At 32.7% G+C, this 23,685-nt stretch overlaps 3 protein-coding genes across 6 annotated transcripts; 2 read left to right on the top strand and 1 right to left on the bottom strand.

Moving 5' to 3' along the window:
• The first annotated feature begins 677 nt into the window (after window positions 1-677).
• Window positions 678-15,265, top strand: LOC100114489 (centrosomal protein of 164 kDa). Of its 4 annotated transcripts, none has more exons than XM_032596088.1 (12): window positions 678-868; window positions 1,496-2,150; window positions 4,923-5,171; window positions 7,556-7,909; window positions 8,097-8,540; window positions 8,825-10,098; window positions 10,255-10,583; window positions 11,832-12,268; window positions 12,494-12,666; window positions 13,058-13,313; window positions 13,493-13,666; window positions 14,625-15,265. In XM_032596088.1, exons 2-12 carry the CDS (start codon window positions 2,072-2,074, stop codon window positions 14,870-14,872), a joined length of 4,017 nt encoding a protein of 1,338 aa, XP_032451979.1. In that variant the 5' UTR covers window positions 678-868; window positions 1,496-2,071; the 3' UTR covers window positions 14,873-15,265. The 4 variants fall into 4 exon arrangements, with proteins under 4 accessions (XP_032451979.1, XP_016836740.1, XP_016836736.1 ...); XM_016981251.3 differs by having other exon boundaries at window positions 8,097-8,552; XM_016981247.3 differs by having other exon boundaries at window positions 8,097-8,552; window positions 13,472-13,666.
• A 2,705-nt stretch (window positions 15,266-17,970) lies between these two features.
• LOC107980658 lies at window positions 17,971-19,989 on the bottom strand. Its single transcript, XM_031926449.2, has 4 exons — window positions 19,902-19,989; window positions 19,520-19,785; window positions 19,026-19,136; window positions 17,971-18,912 (listed from the first exon to the last, which is right to left on the bottom strand). The coding sequence occupies exons 1-4, from the start codon at window positions 19,972-19,974 to the stop codon at window positions 18,646-18,648; spliced, it is 717 nt and encodes a 238-aa protein (XP_031782309.1). The 5' UTR covers window positions 19,975-19,989; the 3' UTR covers window positions 17,971-18,645.
• Window positions 19,990-20,500: 511 nt separating this feature from the next.
• Window positions 20,501-21,811, top strand: LOC107980822. Its single transcript, XM_016983351.3, has 2 exons — window positions 20,501-20,979; window positions 21,595-21,811. The coding sequence occupies exons 1-2, from the start codon at window positions 20,671-20,673 to the stop codon at window positions 21,736-21,738; spliced, it is 453 nt and encodes a 150-aa protein (XP_016838840.1). The 5' UTR covers window positions 20,501-20,670; the 3' UTR covers window positions 21,739-21,811.
• The last annotated feature ends 1,874 nt before the right edge of the window (window positions 21,812-23,685 follow it).

Raw genomic sequence — 23,685 nt, 5'->3', positions numbered from 1 at the left:
CGTTCGCCATTAAGGAGCTTCCCTCTCTCTCCTTCTACTTTTTTCTTTCCTTGAACTTTAATAATAAATCTTGGAATTTCTATCCTGTGGGGAGATCACCTTACGGGAGATAAGGAAGATGCCCTTAGTTCTAATGTGCCTGGCGGGTAAGAACCGGCGAGAAAAGTCTCGTTAGTACAAGAACCGCTCGCGTAAATATTAACAATATGAAGCAGCAAAAAGTCACGAACCGAGCTTGCGGTCTTGATGTGACTGTCCCTTCATTCTTTAGTAAATGTGCTCATGGCAAAAGTAGGCAGTAAATTGGATTTGCAATGTATGCAGCTGCGATTGTTGCTCGACATTATTATTTTCTTGACATATATAGGAATATGTGAAAAAAAAAATCGTTGATAAACCATTTGAGTATAAGTACATATTGACCAAATTCAAAAGAAGGGTTACACCGCAAGGTTAAATAGTGCAAACTATCCCTCTCCCCTCACCCTTAATAACCCCTAATAATTCTTCATGCTTTTACAAATTCAATGACTAATTATGTATTCTGTAATTATCTGTAGTCTATCTAAAATCAAAAATTTCAAGACTGTTTCTATACATAGGTGACGAAGGTGATAGGTGTTTCTGCTTTTGTTTGTTTGTTTATTTATACAAACATAACCGCTTATACTTCAACCATAAAGCCTGTTCAATCAATGTCTCTTCAAGAATCTTTAAAAAGTTACTTATAATTGTAAGACTGTAAAGTATACTCAAAAACAAGAGAAAAAAGAAAATAATAAACAAAAGCTGAGACATCGTAATACAGCATGTGTATCCAGGTCATTTCGTGATCACTAGAGTTCGACAAGCACGTTTCGCTGATGTAGTTGAGTTCACCTTAGAATTAATATTTGTACATAAGCAAGGAGCTTGAAAATTAATATTTCATTTATTTCACATTCGAAGAAAGTATTTAGTTTTCTAAGTAATAGAGCCAAAATCAGTCAAGTAGAAATCTATTCATATTTTTTTTTGTTATTTGAATGAGGCTATTCTGCTTTTCGTTAGAGTAAAAGCAGATAAAGCGATTTTTTACAAAATTTTATCTGTTGGTGCCATCTGTTAGAATTTGACGGAACTTCTTCGTATAAATTACTTCGTAGTTCATTGAAATATTTTGGTATTTTTATTTATTGTCGGCTTGAAATAACTTTAACAATAATAGGTCTTATTTTGTTGTGCATCTATTTTTACAAAGTAGCTTTTTACGTAGATTTACACTGAACTTCACGGTGGCCTTATCGATTTTATGTAGAAAACAGTATACGCGAGACATTTCAATCAAAGATAAAGAATTTCTCTGGCTTACCACAGATCGGTACTTATTACAATACAAAACTAATTTTATAAGAATTTCTAAGAACATTTCTTTTACAAAACACAACGACCATTCATTTAACAATTTAGTCAAATTCAAAAAATCTAAATTGTCCATCGATTGTCCGTCGGTAAGGTAGCTGTCTGCCTCACCGAGTAGCTCTCATCCCGGCCACAAAGGTGCACTCGAAACGTACATCCACCCCTGCCGTTCTATCGACATTTCCAGCAGCGTGAGGACTTCCCCGGCCAGACACTCACGGCGCTGGCGCGGTCCCAAGTTGCCTGCTGCTGCCACCGTGTTGCCCTGCTGCGCGCGATAACGTTTTTTCTACCCTCCGCTCGGTTACTGTGGAGCGCTCTCGCGCAGTTTCGCTCTAGTTGAGTGAGCAAGCTCCGTAGCAGCAGCATTGACCGTCATCGCGTGCGTGGGCGCGCTTGCTCTTCCCGAGCAAGCGAAAACACCTAGCAGAGAAGGGGAAGAGAAAGAGGAACAGTAGAATAAACAAGAAGAGCTCGTCAGCTGGACAATAGGCAAAATGACTGAGGTGCTACGGATAATTTCGCAGAAGGAAAAAGAAGAGGTCGGAGGTCGACTCCCCAGCCAGTAGATATATATAGTTAATCTGTGGGAGAGGAGAGCTCATCGTTCGATTGTTTGGTTGTGCCCAGTGCTTTTGAGCCAACCTAGAGCTTGTTCAACCGATCAAGAATGAGCATCTCCCATGACAGCGCTTCCACTATTGTTTGCAAGGAGGTTTTCGATGAAAACTCCCAACCTTCGGAAAAAGGTGCGTTGATACACACACACACACACATACACACACACACACATATATATATATATATATATATATATATATATATATATATATATATATATATATATTAACGTAATATTAATGTGATTGAGGATAACAGGGTTGCTCCCAAATTTTCAAATATGGGTGGTTCACTCAAATCAAAAATTCCATCTTGATAAAGTTTCGCAATTATTGCGATAGAATAATATGTTAACACGATTTTCGCAATTGTCGACTGTCACGCATTTATCCGGGCGTATGTACACATATATACATGTCATTATCGAAATGAACACGAAATATGATGTGCGTGTTTTTTTACCCTGGGTTTTAATTAAAAGTTTTAATTTCTTTTTCCTTAACAGATTGCATCTATGTGCAACGGGTACAACGCAATAGCAAGCCTAAGGTTATGACCTTGAAATGTAGATTAAACAAGAGTTGCGAAAATATAGTGAACAAGGTGAAATTTAAACAAATCGCTCTTTATGTGGTTCAATGGCCGGATAGATATGATTGTACATTAATGTATTTGTTATTCAGCAGACGCTTGTTGCTTGCTTGATAAATAATCATATGTATGTACTTTGATTTCGCTTGTCCAAATCACTGTGCGTTACCTCTGGACAATAAATGTCTTTTTCAATGAATATAATTAACAACAATGTCAACAAACAACTTCATCCATAAGTTATTAATTTCGCACATAGCTCTCCTTTTTGTGATAATTGTAAATTATTGCACAGTCGTTGGATAAAAAAAATCTAAGACAAAAATCATCGTGTAGGGTTTATAGTGTTGTTATGAGGACCTTCCTGCATTGTAAATATTAGAATCGATATTGGCAACCTTGCTCTAAAAAGAGGCAGAAAGGCGGAAGCATCGGAGGTCCTTACGCCTGCGCGGAAGCGGGCAAAAACAAGTCCATCGATGATGATCCATGTGTGCGAATGTGACGCGGCCAGCTTGTTGTTATTTACCAGTCATGTCATCGACAACGACGTCGTCGCACTCGCGCATACATCTACGCATGCATGAACACAGACACGGACACATGCACACACTTCAGGGTTGCGTGTACGTGCGGTTTGTGCGCGCGGCGCACAGGGAAAATCAATAGAGCCCGCAGTGCGGCAAAAATGTTTGTCGCCCTCAGCGCTCGCCCGTCGAGCTTCCGGGTCCCTCGGAAACGATGTTTTATGTAAGAATGTATGCGTCTGAGATACTTTTTTCCTCGGATTTTTGTCTAACTGCTCGAAGGCAAAGGGCACGTACGTTGGGCGTTTTTATGACCCCCAAAGAGTCTTGTGAGTTTATTTACTGGGAATTATTCAAGCGAAGATAAGAAAAAATCTAGTGATTGAAAAAAATACGTTATAAATACGATCATCCGCTTTTTCTAAATGTCGAATACAAACAATTCATTGATTGCAAATACTACTTTTTCAAAATTGAATTCCCTTAATTTAGAATAGTGCTAAAAAGTATGAGAAATTTTCAATTGGGTATGCTCTATAGCAAAGGTCACCGCGCGTCCGTGTATTTATTTTATATATTGTTGCGGAGCAAACGTATATAAAGATAGTCGAGTAATTAACTTTGGCGCGGAACGGAAAACCGCGGGCTTGAAAAAGGTGAATAGGCAAAAGATGAAACAGTAGCCAGAGACAAGCGCAGCTGACGCTCTACGCCCCCATGATACTTCCGCACCTGTCAAAGCCACCGAGCGTTAGGGTTGATGGAATTTTTAAGCCGACTCTTAGACGTAAAACGCGCCCTGTGAATTATTACATGGGCTCTTTGCTTCATTCTACCTTTTCACTTGATAAAAAAAAGTAGAAGAAAGCATAGAAACCAAAAATGATCTCAAGTCTAGTGTATGCACGGGGCTGAAAGACTGTATTTACAAACTTGATAAGTGATAGTTAAGCATAGGCAAACGGTGCACCTGGTGTACATTAGGGGCTTTAGTAAGGTGTGTGGATTTTTGTACTGACCTATTGCCTAAGGGTGGATGTACTTTCTATAGGCTGAAAACATATTGACTATACGTTTTTACGTTGTCAGCGTTTATTTTACATTAACAACGATTGAAGAAATTAAGTTTTTGATTGTAGATAATATTTATGATTAAAATAAGTGAAACACAGGTTTTATTTTTTTTTATGGATTATAATACAAAAGGTTCAAGTCTCTATAAAAATTTCTGTGCATACTTTATTTTCAGACAAGAAGAATCACGATCGACATTTTATTTTTAGACCACCTTTCTGAAAATTAATTCAATAATTTTATGTTACTTACACCTGAATAGTCCTATTTAAAATAGCCGTGAAATATGTGCTCATATATTGATTTTACAAAATTAAAGCTAAGACACATTTTTCAATATTATCATTTAATATGCCACTTCATCATGATCGTTATAATTCAATTTAAATAATTTATTTAATGAAAATTGATGAACTGTTTACATACAAAGAAGGTTGTCTCAAAATTATCCTCGTCCGATAGCTTAATTTTCACTTCTTAATTAACAGAAGAATATAATTTCTTTAAAAACACTTTAAAAAGATTCTTTTTGAATAAATTTATTTAGTTTTTACATTTCTTTCAATTAAAAGTTCTTACTGCAGCTCTCGTACTTTCTGAAACTATAACGATGTTCTCTATGGAAATAAAGCTATTTTCCCTGCGATATTCTCACTGGAGTGAATAAATCAACGCACTCACAGCTACCTTGTACATTTGCTGTTCCAGAGGTGATAGACTACGCGCGCCGCTTGGGGATTGATCCGGACAGCGAACCCTATCTTCTGGACTTGGCACGCGAGGGTCTTATGGCAGCCCTTCCCAAGGGCTGGACACCGGTCTACAATGATGCGGCCAAGAGCTTCTATTATTACCAGCGCTCAACCAACGTCACCACATGGGAGCATCCACTGGATGCCGTTTACAAGGACCTGGTCGCGCAGGCTCGCGCCAGTAACCGACGTCGGGCTAGCGTCGGTACGCTTGTTTGAATTTCATTTGCTTCACACAACCTCCCTTAGCCCTACCCTCAACCGCACAATTGTTTTCGAAACCCCGTAAAATCCTATCTCGGATTTGTCCAATCAACCAGGAATTGGTGCAACTACACTTTGTGGTGGCTTCCGCTAGGGAATCACCTCTTTTCGTATTTATCGATTGTTTTTGACCTTAAGCGCACTGAATACCTACCTTAATGAGACGTTATTTTAATTTCAATCACGTATAAGAAAGCAATGAGTTCATCTTTGAATTTTGCATTTTCAATTTTCTTTATATTGCAAGACAAAGCTAACATTAATCAAACACTCTCTATTGTGTTATTTTTCCAAGGAAAAAATTCTTGTAGGGGATATCAATCCACTTATTTATGAAAATATTTTGATCGATTAAACCGTCCAGAAACTGCTATATTCTATAGACATTGTGCCAAGTAATAATTATGATTGATCTATTACAATTGAATTTTGCTAATTTATATTTTATAGCATTTATTATTTTGCAATAGATTTGTTAAATATTTAAATACATTTTAAACAATGTTGATGACTTTAAGAGTATACTATTCTATTTTTACTCACGAGAAAGAGCTTATATAACATTTCTGCGATAGCAAAAAAATATAATATAAATACATATGAAATTTGAAAAGCTAGAATTCATGAAATGATATATTAATGTAACAGAAAATAAAGGGAGAACCAATCATGAAGTTAAATTCATAAAGTTTTCGAGAAATTTCTCTCACAACAAACTTTATTGTTCTTGAATAGTATACTTAATTTAAACAAAATGAGGGTAACGCATTTTTAGCGAATAAGTGCGCATTGTGGCGTTACTAAAAATTACACAGACATAAAGTAATCGATGCATACAAATGTGCCAAAATAAGTACTATGTGATAAAAGAATCTATCTAATTTTCTTCATAAATTTCCATGAGTTCCACTTCTTTTCTCGGTCGATAAAGTCTTTCTTAAAAAGAAACGACGATTGCAGAGTGTAACAGATTCTATTATAGTATTGTTTAGTGAAAATGACGATTTTAAAAATAGATTTGTGGAACACAATAATTTACGCCAACTATGTGTTCGAACATACGAAAAATTATAACAAAGTTATTAAAATGTTACGATGCACAAAAGCTCGATTCGCTACTATAATAATTATCATTGTTATCATTATTATTAATTATTATTATTATTATTATTAGTATTGAATTATTATTTTTACTCTTGTTATGATTATCATTATTATTATTATTATTTAAATAACTGTTAAAGGTGCTAAAAACTAGAATTGTCCTGAACTATAGTAGTTGTAAATACCATGAAGTTCTCTTCTTGTTCTGCAAATAAGTTATAGAATAAAATTATTCTGTTTAAGCAAGGCAACATAAGGCGTGTTCTTTTTCTTCTCGAATTAAAATTCTTTCCACTTTACCAAAATCCTTAGTCGACAATTTAATATTAATGATCCTTTAAAGTTCTTCAGTCAAACTTTCGACTAATGTACTTGGAATACTAACCTATACTTTATAGGTTTGACAATATATACCTCAAAAGAATATTTTTAAATGCATAAATATTTGTCTTATTCGTTTCAAAATTCATAGCTGATTACGCAAGGAACTTCTTTGTTCTAAAAATTCGTAAATCTAAGAAACAATATTTCAAAGATATCTGTAGTATTTTTTTACGTAATTCATTTACATAATTTATCTCTTTCTTTTGAAATTAAAAAAAATTATTACATGCATAAGATCAGTTTATATTATTTGTTTATTTATTTAAAAACATTAAATATTATTAATATACCTATTGTAAGTTTACTATAAGGTTTACCGTGAAGTCGAAGGAAATTTAAAAACCTAATTTATTTTTTAAATTTTGGCACATTTGATTGAAATGTGTATTTATATGAACTAATAATATATTGATTATCCTTACTGTTAGAGAGTTATTTTGAATCTAATTCAATGTGACTTCTCACAAGCGCGAAATGAATAAAAGATACAGTTGTTTAAAATTGATAATAGATAAAATTTAATCTGGAAAAGTATACTATATTTGACGATCGTTAATTGTGGTAATTAAAATTGCTGTTTTCTAAAAAATGGATTTCAATTCTTCTTAATTTTTTAAAGAATAATAATCATAAAATGTTACAATTACTAAACTTGAATCAAGAAGTGACAATGAATTAACGAAATATTTATGCTTCTTAATCCGTAACTCCTACTTGCAGCCCTTTTTAAATTTAAATTCTTGTTACGTTATCGTACTTACCTACAAATTTAAGTAAGCACCGGTGCTACTTGGAACAAATCCGCCTGGAATGCTCGTAAGAAAGCCTTTTTCGCAGACGAAGACTCGAAGATCGGAGCCGATGATGCTGAGCCGGACTATCAGCAGCTACCAGTATCCAGCGGACTGCCACCTCCGGTGCCAGGCCCACTCAAATCACCGACAACGCGGATCCCAATGAAACTGGCGCCTCTAAAGAGGCATCGCAGCGAAAGCTCGTCAGGCTTTCCTCGTCGTTCCCCGAGCTCGCTTGACCGGCTGACGAGAGGCTGGAAGAGCGGGGATTCGGATATGGAGCCGCACTCGAGCAGTGCACGGTCCTCACTGTCAAGTGATCGGGCCTCGCGGGACTACACAAACTTACGCTTTCAGGATCCCCAGTTCTATGAAAGTCCCAAGCTTATGGATAACGGTGAGTTCTTATTAGATATTTCCCAAACACGCATTAAAATGAGTATCAAGTGGGGTCGCTTCATTTTTTATACTTGAATTGAAAATAATAAGGAAACTATGAATTTTTTACAGGATGTATGAGTCATATGCACACCCGCGGTTTTATTAGAAAATAAATCACGTGCTCTCTCTTATATCATTTGCAGACAAGAAGAAACTGGATTTTAGGGATGTATTGAAACGCTCGGAGTCCCTGAGCCCCCGATACGAGGAAGACTGGCGTCAGCTGAGCAATCGCTTCAGTTCGGATGAAAATATTATCGACATCGAAAATCTTGCTAGCAGTGCACTCAAGCAAAAGTCTCGAACACCTTTGACGCCAAGCAGAGAAACCGCGAGCAGTCCTGTTCAAGTGCAGCAGCAGCAACTTCCGAAGGAGTTGACGCTTAGCGGCGGTGGGTCGATTTTTCTTAAGAGCAACAGGAGCAGAGACACGACACCCTGCCACGATGAGACAAGGCCTCTTGAAGACCCTCAGGCTGCTGGAGGAAGCGATCTTGTGGTCCCCGGCGGGGGCAGCCTCGATGACATGAGTGCCTCCACCGGCGAGAGGCTAAAATCTATTTTGAGAGAAAAAGCTGCTGAAGATGGTAAGTTTTTGGGTGGGTAAGGTGAATAATTTATATTTCCTTACCATGACAATATATATTAATGTCAGTCTACATCGACAAATAAAATTACTTTGCTTGTGTTTACGTAATCTTGTGTCGTCTCATATATTTTTTTATAAATAAACACATGTCAATTATTACTAATTTCAAAATATTAAACAAAAGATAGACTTTTCTAAATTATTAAAAGTTAAAAATATATAAGATAATTATATCTATTCATATTTGTATTTTTCATTCTTTTGTTTCATTAATCTAATTAGATGAAAGGCCATTTGAAGAAGAGCGCAAGAGCGTTAGATTCGATTTACAAAAAGTAGCCATTCAGACTGCTGTAACAAAATTTAACGACAGTGATTCTGACGAAGAAGATACAGAAGGTAGTGGACCGGAAGAACGAACTGGGGGGATCGCATCGGTGATAGCGGCTAGGCGTGCAGCTGCAGTTTTTTCCCTTCAGCAAGTTCTGAATCGTCAAGGGGGAGCAGACTTTGGACCAAGTAGAACTTTTGTAAAGAGAGTCGATATCGATGTTAAGAACCCGAAAATCATTGGGAATCGATTCGTCGTAGAAAATGTTTCTGAAAAAGAGCATATGCAACAGCAAGAGAGTCGATCCATTGATGACGAAGAATTCCTTCCAAATAAATTTGAGAACGTTAAGAACATCGATCTGATTTCAAAAAGTGATTCTGAGAAGACCACACCAAGAAGCAGTGAATCTAGATCGAGTTTTTTAGATGATCTGCGTAAAAGCAAAGAGATTATGATGGAAAATATGAAAAAATCCGAATTGAGAGCCAAAAAAATTGCAGAAGACGAGGCTAGAATAGCGGAAAATCAATCATGGTCGTCGAAAATGCTGCGTAGTTTGGAACTGTCTAAAGAAGGTATTAAAAGTCCATCATCTGAGAATCTTATGACTAATTTGGAAGCAATAAAAAATAATATGATTAAGGAGAACGAAAATGAGATACGAATCTTCAAACAAGAGTTGGATAGCAAATTAGAGGCGGTGAAAAATCAACTGGAAAAAGAATTTAGTAAAGAAAAGCAGTCATTGGAAGCGAGTATTCAAAAAAAACTTTTAGAATTAAGAAAGGAAATGACTAGCAAGGAAGAACACGAGATCAAGAAGCTCATCGAGGACATGGGTGAGGTGAGGGCAGATAATCTTAAAAAGGTAAGAAATGAGCTGGAAGTATGCTATGAAAAAGAACGACAAGATATACTGTCAAATCTGAAAGGCGAATTGGATCAACGGAAACGTGAACTCTTGGAGCTCAGATCCCAGGAGATATCCAAATTAGAGAACGAGCACGAGAGAGGCTTGGATGATGATAAACAGGCAAAAATAGTTGAGATGGAAATCACGCGGCAGCACAATGAAAGAATTGAGGATTTCAGAAAGGAACTTGCTAAAGAGTTTGATAACGTGAGAGCTGATCTGAGAGCGCAACAAAGAGAGAAAATCACTAAAATTACAGAGGACCATGAAAAATGTCTCGCAGATATTCTCAGAGACTTCAGAGTTGACGTAAGTAATTATTGATAGTTTTAATTTATAACAAGTTTTTTTAATAAAGTTTCGACAAATATTTTTGGTTCCACAGCAGAAATAATTTTTACTAAAAGTTGTAATGATGTATCTATGAAAATATATTTGGCTATATTTTTGTTATAAACGTTTTAGGAAGGACTCGCTCGCAAAGTTTATAAACAACGGCTGGATGAAATTCGTACAGACTACTCAAAAGACGTCGAAAACGAAATGAAGAAACACAATGACTCGGCTGTTCGTCAAGAAAGCGTAGATTTCGAGAAAATTCGCTGCGAAAAGCGACTTCTCGAGGATAAATATAACACCTTGAAAGGAAAGTATTTAAAATTAAAGAAAGATATGAGAGCAGCCATTGAGAAAAGAAATAGGCGCAAGGAACAAGCAAATACAACAGCATCGGAAACCGAAATGTCGACATCAACTAGAACAAGAACTGAGAGAACTGAATCCACAGATCAAAAGTTTGTCTTATTTTAATAACTACTTTTTTGTCATTTTTCTTCTTTTATTTAGTACATTAGCATTAAAGACAAAAAAATTACCAACGCTTAAAGTATAGCACATGTGAATACTATTATTTATTAGTATATGACTGAGACTCATGAACCTTCGTATTCATATTAAAGTATTTTTAAATATACTGATAGTTAGACTTTTTGTGCATAGTAAAAGTGTATGCATATAAGTTGAAAATTATGTACGGTAGCATTTTATTCTGATGCTATTATTTATTTTTTTATTAAGATATGATTCATCAAAACCATCCTCATTAGCAATGTCTGACTATATTGCCTTGTTGCATGTGCTAGGTTAAGCAAGTTCAAGTTTATCGTTGAAATATACGTTTTGGTAATTTAAGACTAAATCTTAGTAGGTATTTGAGCAGAAAATAAACGTTTTCATATATAAAGGCTTATCATAAAAGGATACGATTCTGTAAAGCAGTGCGATTTTTAAGACAAACAAACTATTTTTCAATTTTTAATGTAAAACGCTAAATCCTCTTTATTTATGAAAACATTATACGAAATAAAAAAACCAAATCATCAATCGGAGAGTAGGGATATCTCTCGCACATTAGGACAAATACGTTGAACTGATGCTAAAGGTGGCACGTATATACTCACAGTTTCATCATTAATATGCATGCATGCATATATAGATGTAATGATTCGAACTAAATTCATCATAATATTATATTGTATTTGTGTTTTAATGCACCGCCATTTATCGTTGATCATGGTACTTTCACGGTTATAAGTGTACGAATTCGTTGAAATACCACATAGTTATTAATTATACTATAACGAAACCGCTAATTTTTAACTTAAAATCATTAGTTTCAATAAGTTTATTTATTATCATCTGTTGTATTGCTGCAGCTATATTCGCTCAAGCAAATCAATTATTTTTTTACGCTTCTCGTGCGTAAAACAAAATTTTACATACGCTGTGTCAAAAAGCATATGATAAGTCGACCTTTGCACACGTAGTATAAACAATGTGCTATTCATTCGAACGTACATTAATCGTAGAATCAACACGTAACTTTTTATCTCGAATTGCCCTATATTTTTTCCTCTAAAAATAAAGTACTCTCTAGCAGATATAAAGTAAAATGAAAAGTATAAAACCGTGACGGTGCTTCTTTCATCTTCATACTATTTGTCCTAATACACGGCTATAGGCCTTAACTCGAAACACCACAGATCGCTGCTAACGAAGACAAATTCCATCTCGAACTCGAAGCCCAAGGAGATTTCCCGCCAAAATTCAAACGCGCTGAAGGATCAGCAATCGGATTTCCAGCAGCAGCAACCGCAACAACGCCTCGTTGTTACATCAGCTGCCACACAAGCAGCCAATCAACCTGCGGCTGCGGCTACTGCGCTACAGAAGACCCAAAAGTTTGAGTCTGATGACACGACAACCTGTAGCGAAACCACCTCAAATTTACTCATGATGAGTAGAAAAAAGAAGTGCTTTACGAAAAAGCCTAGCACTGGAGCCAATAAGATAAACAACAATATGACTGATAATCCAGTGGAAAATATTAGAAAGCAATTGGAAAAACTTGAAGATCTTGGTGATCAATTGCCAAGCAATGAAACGGCATACACTGTGCGCTATCCTTTCCAGGATAAATGTAAGTATTTCATCAATAAAAATTTAAGTTAAATAATATATTGTGTACCTCACCGAAGAGCCGAAGCAAGCCTTTTACATCTCCGTATGAATAAAAGGTATCTTACCCTTGGTGCACAACGTATTATTTGTATAAAGCAGTTTATGATACGAAATATATATATTTTTTCGATTTTGTGATGTGAAGATTGAAGGAAAATTGACTGATGGTTTTCAACCTTTACAGCCCCAACCAACGTTTCATCGGAACTTGAGTTCTTCAGACACCGCATACACGTCGAGCGTGATTCCGTGAAAAGGGCTCGAGAGGCACTGAGGCAACAAAGAAGTGCTTTCCAGAGCAGACAGAGGGCTTGGAAACAACGGAGCGCCAGAGCCACTTTGGAGCAGCTAGTCAAGGTATGCAGGGCCTTTAAGTTTTATACAAAATAAAGCACTCATCTCGACGAGCATCGAATAAGCGTTCAATAATATCAGGAAAAAATGTCAGTTTCAGCATGGTATTAACAATCTAAATTTTTTTTTTTTCATAGAGTTGCGTTAAAGAGTCCTTGTAATAATCTACTTGCATTAATTATTAACCATGAACTTAATTCTTATTATTTCAAAAAAATGTCTTGCAAAGAAAAATAAAAAGTACGATTTGAGCACGTTCATTTCCTCCAAGACGAAATGAACGTTGCGAGCATCAACGTCTGCTATAGTTATTACATTTTTAACAGCATGCTTTATTCAGATGCAAAGTTTTATTCGTGACTTGAAATAGAATTTTAACGGTCTTACTCACTAGGAGGAACGTGAACTTTCGGATATGGAGGTGAGCTTGCACCGTACCCGCAGTCTATTGGGTGAAAAAGTAATCCATCTACGCCATCTGGAGCAGTCGTTGGAACGCGTGGCCAACGCTAAGCGTAGCGAGTACAAGTCACCAACACCAGCTGCTGCTACCACAACGGGCAACAAGAGCGACGAAGTCACGTTAAGCGATATGTCGAGCGCTAGTAGCGGCTTTAGTTCGACCGACTTGGGCACGGATACATTTATCGGTATATTTTCAAAGCTCTTTTTGCGATTCTAAGCAATTTTTTCATAAAGAAGCACATGGCATATATACATGTCTGATAGAGAATAATTACTATAAATGAAAATAATAAGCGTCCAAGACGTCATTCGTTTGTATAAAAATCTCCTCTAAACATTTAAGACAAATACTGTCATTATCAAGAATCGACGGAAATCATAGCGAGTCTGGAGAACCTTAACTCGGAAATCCGTGAGATTTGGGGTGTTCTAAACAAGCGACAAGACAACACCATACCACCACCACCAACACTGATGTACACCGATTTATCATGGTTTCCTTACCAGCATCTGACCACCCAACCTACTACTGTATCAGGTTAGAGTTTTAACAATCTATTTTTTATTCTATATTTTTTAAGCTATCGTTTCTAGATTTCGCATTACAGAAAAGTACTAATGGTATAAGTAAAAATTAATTTATACTCATATACATATATAAATAGATATAATCATAATCTATTGATAGTGCAGTAAAAAAGCATAATCAATATTTGTAGTCTAAATAATATTGATATTTGTAAAATTATTTAGCAGTATAGCTCAAACTTAGTGATATACAACCTCTATTGTAGTTAATTATTTATTCTAGTAAATTTGTTTGTATTTTTTAGTATACTATTAGATCATGAATTCTTTTTTATACTTCACGATAGAAAACTTTCGAAATTACATGATTATAATAACATGCACACGAACTGTATATTTAGAAGTATTTTATAGAAAACTTATTTATTTAAGAGCAAACTATTATGTATGATCAATTGTGTAGCGATATTTGTCTTATTTCTAAACTTTTCATATTATTTAAAAATCTTTGCTGTGATTTTTTCTTTGTTTGATCAAAAGTATGTAGTGCTTTTCCGTAAGTAAATATATACTACATGTTGTTTCACTTTTTCAATGTTTATTAATGTTGAATGAATTACCAATTGAATCGTAAAATAAATTCATTTAAAGACTGTGAAGTAAATTAATTTTTCAAAGATATCGTTTTAAGAATGAAATATTGTAAGAGATATAGATAAAATTTTGTAGATTTATAGTCAATAAAGTTTCAAACATTGATAATTCAAACGTTATATAGCTACATTATTATTTATCCATATGTTTGTTACGATTATATGCTTACTTCTAATATGTTGCGTAAAACGTCGTAGTCCGCTCTATAAGTTCGCAAAAATAAGCCTTTAAACAATCGTGTATGCTCTAACAAAAGTACATTTTTTAAAGCAATGATCAAATATTATTTGTAAATCTTTTTCCTTATTTTTCAGCGGCCTTCGGTACACCTAATATCCAGTCGAATATTCTATCTCAATTAACTGCAGGTCATCCTCCGAGTGCTACACAAAACATCATCGCTCAATATGGACCAACTAGCGGGTATACAACTAGTGTAGGCACTGTCGAAGGGTCTGTGGCTCCGAATCTTATTGAAAGGACAAGGAATCTCAAAGACTGGTTGCGCCAGGCACGCGTTGAAACTTCAGATCTTGTTAGCCCTGGACAAGCGACCCTCTAAAGTTGAATGATGGACAATTTTACAAATGTTTTAGAACAATCAATCAAATTTTTACTATTTTATAAGTTGGTCACCGTGCGCCCAATCATTAGTAAGTAAATATTACAATTTGAAAACTAAAAAAACATAAATTCCTTATACTTGGCCTAAAGTGTACTTGATTAAGTGAAATTTTTATGTTCTGTAATGGCTTAAACCGTAGCCTACGCAATTTTACAATGCATCTAGATATTAATATATACATGTGTATAAATGCATATATTTATGTGTGTATACATAAATGTATATTAATTATGTATTTTACAATAGATAATTTGTACAGGTATGACTACATTTCAAAGAAATAACTTGGTCTAGCACATTAATGTTTTTTAATAAACATTTTTAATTTTATTCAGGCGTACGTGAAATTACTTTATATGACATGCACCCTACACTATTTTTAATAGAAATTATTACATTCGATTAAATTATTAAAGTATAACATTAACAGTTTAATTTCTTAAATAAAATAATATCTTTGTCATACCAATGCACCTATGAAAGAAACTTATTTTTAATCTCATTTGTTATACTAATAATAGGGCGAGCAACTATTTATAAATGAATCTAATATTATTCAAGAATCATAAGATACTGTATCTACAATAGTTAAAAAAAATGATGGTTCAGTATCAGTCGAATTGTATGCAACACAGTCGTATTTGGTGCATCTCATTTAAATTTTTCGTTAGAAAATTACGGATAATTAAATAATTTCATCAACAATATAATCACGATGAAAAACAATGAAATATCGTGAAGAATTTAAATAAGATAATATTTGAATAAGAATTCATCAATTACACGATCGTAAAAAAATCCATGATAATGTGAAAATCTGTAAACTTTTTGCTAATTAAAAGTAACAAAATCCTTTGAAAATTATTTTAAAAATATTATTTTTTCTTATGTATGAAATGAATAACTTTTAAGTATAAGGTTACATACGATTTTAACTATGTGTAATGTATGTGTGTATCTAGTCACACTTTCATGATTAGACTGAAAAGAAACGTATGTAAAAATTCACTTATAAATAGACTGATGGACATTTGTTTTTTGAATGCCTTAGTTTTGATTTCAACTAAATAAATGTATTAGGATATTTTTTGTAAATATATATTTACTTTTCGAAGATTAACAAGAATATTCGAAAAAATGAAGAAACTTGCAAAATTATGTAAGTTTGGTAGATAAGCTCTACATATGTAAATAAGATAAATTTCACTGTGCACATAAAACCTTGGGTAAATTTCTTATGATTTATAAAACACGTGATTTATTATTTAACGGGCATTATGAACAATATAATTGATAAGAATGATTGTATTAAACAAACATTTTATATGCCATTTTTAACTTTTGTACTCATTAAATGAATTTGATTCAATAATATTATTTAAGGAGAAAATGCAATCTCGTAAATCATCACTTTTGTACATACGAAAATAAACAATCAAAATAGTAAAAAACTGTATTATTTTAAGGGGAAAATAATATTTTAAAATTTATCTCTTATACTACGGATTGATTGATGCCAAAAGTAACTATGCAACAAAAACATTGCAATATTTAAGATGATTATAAAGATAGTTACAGTTTTAGAACTTTTAATCTCTTGATATAAAATACAAAACCAAAATTCATGTATATGTATAAACATAAAAAGTATTATTGTAGTTGTGAATGTAATCATCAATCAACTTATAAAAATAAATAATGATTATGTACTTAGTAATAATACTGATTATTACTTACTCAATGATTATGTACTTAGAAATAATAATGATTATTACTTACTCAATGATGTAGTTAATTATAAAATTTGGACAAACATTCTTATTAGATGGGAACAACGAAAATAATTGTTAAATATATATATATATATATATATATATATATATATATATATATATATATATATATATATGTGTGTGTAAATATATACCTATGATTAGAAAGGTATGATGATTAACCATTTATATACCTGAATATTTATATTATTAGAGTGAAATATAGCGATTATAAATTCCTAAAATGACAAATTATCATGAAGAGAGTATTATTTTTTTCAAATTAGCAGTAAAATCCAATTGTATAGAAACCGCTGAATAACTATGAGGTCTGGTGTATACCGACTATATACTACGAAAGTACTACGCAAAATAAGTCGGGTCAAACAAGTGAAAAAATAAGAAAATCACGAATATCTTCGTATGTCGTGCGTGTATAACTCTAATTGACTGTTTATTGTCTAAACCATTTGGAAATCGATTAAAATACGTAGGCCTCTTTGAAATTAGTGTACGACACAAGGAATAATATCAATACGAAAGATTTAAGGTTAAGTTTATTCCAACAAATGCTCAAGAAATGGGAGAAAAAGCGTTTCATCACAAGTTATGACTAGGCTATTTCTTATAGCCATTTCATAGTTTCCAGCCCATTTTAAATATTCGAATTTCTACCAGGGAATATCTAGGAAATATATTAATTTATAAAATTTTTTATATTCATTTTGCAGTGATTCACATCAAATAAATGATACATTCTTTGGAGGATTAGTGGATGCTCTTTAAAACTTATATACAAATCAGTTTAAATATAAATCCAACAACAATTAAGAACCAATAGTACTCTCTTAAACCAGTAATGTTAATATAATTATATTCGAGTAATTAGAATTGAATACTAAAATATTTCAATAATAAATGTGTACCCAAATCGAATGAAGGAACCAAAAATAAATTTCTGAAAGGTACGAGAAATAACATATACATTATACATGATGCATAATTTCTTTCACGATTAGAAATATTAATATGTTTTATAAATTTAAGTAAATTCAAAAGTTTTTAAAATTAATAGAGAATAACAAATGTTTAATAATAGAGCGGCATATACAATTTTACTATTATTAAAAATACACATTTATTAAATAAATTTCTATTTTTAATAATTTTGATAAATTATATTATTATTGGTTTTGTAATGGATGTTATAAAACAATGTGTCCTTTGTCTTGGAGCTCAAAAATGCATTATTTGGTAGTACCGTCCTAGTTTTTAGTTTGTATAAAAAAGATATATATATATATATATATATATATATATATATATATATATATATATATATATGACATGTTATTATATTTAAAGAAAGAAAGAAAGAGAGAGAGAGAGAGAGAGAGAGAGAGAGAGAGAGAGAGAGAGAGAGAGAGAGAGAGAGAATAAATATTGCGAGGAATCTATAGAAATAGTAATAAAAAACCTTTTTATAAAAAATCTTGGGTTTCCAAGATGGCGTTTTACAAAAATTTTATTTCCAGTGTATTAGTTATATTATTTGATAAAAAAAATATAAAAAGTGTGGTATTGCTTACATCAATTATGTTGGCATACTCGCTCACTTTATTAATTAACCGAAGTAAAAAACAGTAATCATATCTGTTATTAATTTTTGTTACAAATCATCCAGTTTTTTGTTTAGAAGTAATAAAACTCAGCAGATGAAAGTAGAAGAATGTCAAGTAATTGATTAAATTATTTTTATCTATATACGAAAATAAAACAATGATATCTATTAAACCAAATAAGTATATGTACACTTTATTAGCCGAATTCCTATATTTTTGAACTCGACCAATCTATTTGGATAATTTATTTAGTTTTTTCGAAACAAAATGAATTTCATTCAGTCTTTACAATCACAGTGTTACGTATTTTATCATATTATAGAGCAAAATTTAATTCACAATCGGTATGTTTATCTTCACATTCATCAGCGTATTCTTCAAATTTTTCTTTCGAAGGTAGCCATAATGTAATATCGTGGTGGTTATTTTTTTTACTAGCTTCTAGTGAATTTTGAGCTGCCCAAATAAAGGGAGATGTCTTACATAGTAGAAGTTTTATGCATGATGAGTCAAAACTATCAGCATGCTCAATTAGCTGATTTGGTAAATCTGTATCTTTGGCTTTTTTTAATAGATTTTGCACCTGAAAATAGTTATTTTGAATCAATACATCTTATTAAATATATTAAGTAACAACTATATAACATATACACTTATTGTTGCTAATTTTGTTTGAATTTCAATGAACTACATTACCTTTTCATTTTCGCTGTCGATCATCAATTGAATTGGATCTAATGGATTTGTTTCTTCATTTATAGTATTGGCACGTTGTACTTTTGGAGTTAATTTGAAAAGTTCACTAATCTGATATAGATACAGTATTATTTTATCAGTATGTATTAAATGGAACATTATATTGGTAACTGGACGATACTAACGAGATCTCTGTTATAGTTTTTTAACTCAAAGTACATGTACTGATTTTAAAAGTAAATTTGGTTGATGGAATTCATGGAAAGTGGTATATGGTGTCAAAATAAGATAATATCTATTCAATTGATCAACTGCGTAAGATTTCTATGTATTATTTTTCATAGTTCAAAAAGAAAACCCAGAAAAAAAGCGTCCAGTACGAAAATTTTCAATTGAAGATTTCGTCATAGTACTTATCATTCAGTTGCTAATTGATCTCAAACTAAAAAAAAGTTGTGCGTGCAAAAAATATATTGTGTGTACGTGTACATTACCATTTGGGCGAAGAATATAAAACTATTAACGGCAACTGCGGTCACTTTTTTAGAATCTAATCCAAGCAAACGAAAGAAAGTAGATACTAAATGTGTAGGTTCGTAATCCTTTTTCACATACTCTTCACTAAAATCAGCTTCATCTCCTCGTTTCTTCGGTGGTATTTTAGGTCTCAAGCTCTTTGAAACAAGGTCTGCAATATCTCTGGCTGTTTCTATATAATTTTTAGCATTCTGCAAACCAGCTTTTATTTTATCAAAGACACCTAAATAAAAATTGAAATCAAAAGTATTTTTTGTTAATATTTTTGTTGTCTAAATTTATTATATGTTTGAAATTAATTTATAATAATATGGGTACACATATTTATGAAAATTATACCTTCGGAAGAGCCGCAAGCAAATGATATTAGAAATATCCAAATCGTACCATATAAAACTAGGGCTGAGGACATCTTGTCAAATGAACACTTCGGTTGCAAGTGCAGGGTACTTTTTTTCGTGTCAGTTGTAAAGCATGTCGACTAGAAGAGCAATCAAAATGACCATAATTATGACGAACACTCTCTAGAAAATTGTCTTCCTTCTCCGTCATCAAAAAAGCCGTTGTCGCCGCATGTACTTATCGCTCTGCTACCCATGCGAGAATTATAATTATTTAACGGTAACTCAAACTCGCACCTTCTACAGTCAGATGTAACACCTGTTCAGTAATGTGTACACCATTCCTTTCTAATCAAAAGTCCTCTGAGCATTTTTTATAAAATACTAGTTATAAGTTGTGATTCAAAATTTAACATTAGTATAAAACGACAACCATAAAAATGGCTTCATTGCCCACTCTTCATACCTTCGTGCTTTATCTTATACTGTTTGTATTAAAATTCTGTGAGGCAAACGTGACAAATGTAAATTTTTATCTCGACGAAGTGCGTAGTTTAAGTGAATTACCACTAGAAAAATTAATAAAAATAAAATCATCTTTTGTTAAGAAAAGTACGTGTATAAGTATAAAAATTTAACTATTTATGTATATATAATATTATACAAATAGGAGATTATTTTTATTTAATTAATAACAGTTCTGGAATTAAGACATTCCTTCTTCCCAGACGAAGTTTTATTTTTTAATATTACACTAAGAAAAATGCATGTATACTTATTCGAATGTTTCAATGTTAATAGGCGTGGATGAGTATGACGTTTCTCCAGAAGGAAGGACGTCGTCAGCGTTATCATTGCCTATGACGATGCCATTGAAAAGAATCGGTAACAAGCCGATCCGTAGATATGAAGAATGGGACGAAAAAGGCAAAGATTCCAAGATATCTAAGATATTTCAGTTGACTGTGACAGCTCTATCATTTCTAGCTTTTGGCGGATACTTGCTAACTCTGATCATCACGGCTATAAGGCGCAATCAAAACAATAATAACCAGTCAAACGTCATCGTACTCTCGGTGCAGTATTTTTTCTTTTTTTAAATTTAGTTCTAAATAGTTATAAGATAGATGCCAGTAAGAAAGTTTCGTTTGAAATCAGAACTACGAGATGTTATATTCGTTTTTCTATTTTTTTACGTATAGCAAAGCGGTAATTACATTGGATACTTATATTTCTTAATTATTTTACTGCATGGAAAGATTTAAGTGTTCTTAATAGATAAGGTGTATAATCTAGCAAGCACTGTAGCCATTACATCTAAAAACGCATATAGATGAAAAGCATATAAAAAAGTTTTATCTTTTTTTTAGTAAGTGATATCTTTGTATATCTCCTAGTTTACGCGTCACAAGTATAAGCAGCTGATACATATTATCATTTTGTACGAGTAGTTTTGCTGCTATTATGTCGAGCAGGGAACTTTAAGACTTCTTATATTTTTTTATGTTTTTGACCTATCGAAAGAAATAACTGTTAGAAAAATATGAATAATGCGAATAGAGAATATTACTTTTGGCGAGTATATTTTTCATTACTTTAAAAACTACATACCGATAATAATTAACAGTACTTTGTTAAAAGGTCAAATCATTATATCCAATACATTTTAATTTTATTTGTACTTATTCCAGAGTTTGCAAAAGATTAAACGACCAAAGCGAAATCTCTACATGTATGATCCTCTAGAATACGATTGCGACGTGGAACATCTGTACAGAGGAATGATTATGCTATCAAGTGATTACAGTAGTCATTCAATAAAAAATCGATTTTAAGTGTATTTACTATTTTAGAAGATATTACATAAAATTCACATACAAATGAGTAAATAGAACGTTATTCAAGAAATCTGTTTACATAATTATTTATTTTAAAATGATGACCCATATGTTTGATGACCCAAATGAAAAGACATTTTGTATAAATAATTGTTTATTTTCGTTATTATGAATTAATAGTATATCAACGTCTGAGAGGAATAACGACGTATCTCCGGACCCGCTTCAAGCACGATGTATCACGGGTTCCGATTAAAGAACTACGTATCTCGGGCACGTTTTTTTTCTTCAATTTTGTAATAGCAACCCTGCAAGATTTCTAATTATTATACTTGAAAATTGAACATATATTTATAGTATTATTAATAGTCTTTTTTACACATACTTTAATCTTGTAAACAATTAAATTTGCTTTCTCTTTTTCTCCGCCCTTTGAACGAAGTGAATATGATCGTTTAGAAGATCAAGGTATGTTGAAAAGAGACTATAAATATACATGTGCAATTTTTATCCCGGGATAGATCGTTCCAGAAGCGGAGCCCGGGATACGTCGTTATTCCTCTCAGGCATCGTTATTGTGCACTAAGAAGGCTGTTATAGGCCAAGTGTGAAAATTCAGCCCTAAGTGCTAACCATTTCTTTATGTAACGCGCGGACGTTCGAATATATATATATATATATATATATATATATATATATATATATATATATATATATATATATATATATATATATATATACACATTACAGAAGAAGTTTATCTTATTAGTAATAAAATAAAGACTTTATTGCTCGCATATTTAGTTTTTAATTGCGTGTCAGTCAAAAATGAGTCTTTTTAGGCTGGATCAATATGTACAAAAAACGCGAAAATCGTTGGATTCTTACATAAGCTAACTATAATTATATCGAACGAGGTAAATTTTCCTGTTTGGAATGATAGTATTGTTATAAGTGAATTTTATTCTACAACAGATATAGCAAACGCAATATATAGTAATAAAATTTAGCATATCGTATGATTTGCTTATGCTCCATTCTTTCCAACTAAATTATTATTTCATTTAACACCTATAAGCTTTAAATGAAAATCTTAAAACCTAATAAAATCGAATAGAGAATCGCAATCTGTGTACATACTCGACCAGATTATTCTCGGCACGTTGGGTTCGGAGAGAGGCTGCAGCTTGGAGCAGCTCCAGCCAGTTTAAATAAACTGAAGATTGTATATCCTACGGCACTTCCTTATACAAAGATAACCATATGGCTAAGTACGCACGCATAAAACATATAAAGAAACACAAAACGAACATTCTACAGGAATATCATAAGAGCTACACTATAGATGCATTGCATCGTAAATACGGATCTTGTTAATTTAGAAATGTATTTGTATACCTAATCAGTAGGAAACATTGTGTGTCAAATTATTTTTCTCTTGATAAAATGCATAAGCGTGTAGTTTTCCTTGAGAGAACTATAATCTACACAGATCAATTTAAAAAAAGTTAAGTAAATATTTCTTACCCATAATGAAGCTTTAGTTATAACAAAAAGCCAATAACAACAAATCTATGAAATAATAATTTTATAAGAACGATGTTTAGTATTAACGAAGTTCAATGCCAAAATGAATATGCTTAAAATATTTTGAAAAAAATTAAAATCTGTTAATAAACATGCTATGCGCCGACTGGTAAAATATCAGATCGATTGACAATACAGTTTTTGACTTTAGGCTCTCATACACAGGCTCTTATGGAATAACTTTAAAAATGATAGAAACACTCAACAATAATAAGAAGCGAATAATAAATTTAACGGATAATCAGGAAATCATTTATAAACATGTACACAAAATTGTAGAACGATTAACAGAGATTCCATGTACGGGAGCAGAAACGTAAAGAAAAGCTTGTGGGCTGTGAGCGGGGCTGCGAGCGG

The sequence above is a fragment of the Nasonia vitripennis genome, chromosome 1, assembly GCF_009193385.2.
Source record: "Nasonia vitripennis strain AsymCx chromosome 1, Nvit_psr_1.1, whole genome shotgun sequence".
NCBI lineage: Eukaryota > Metazoa > Arthropoda > Insecta > Hymenoptera > Pteromalidae > Nasonia > Nasonia vitripennis.
This window is presented reverse-complemented; position numbering and strand designations above follow the sequence as displayed.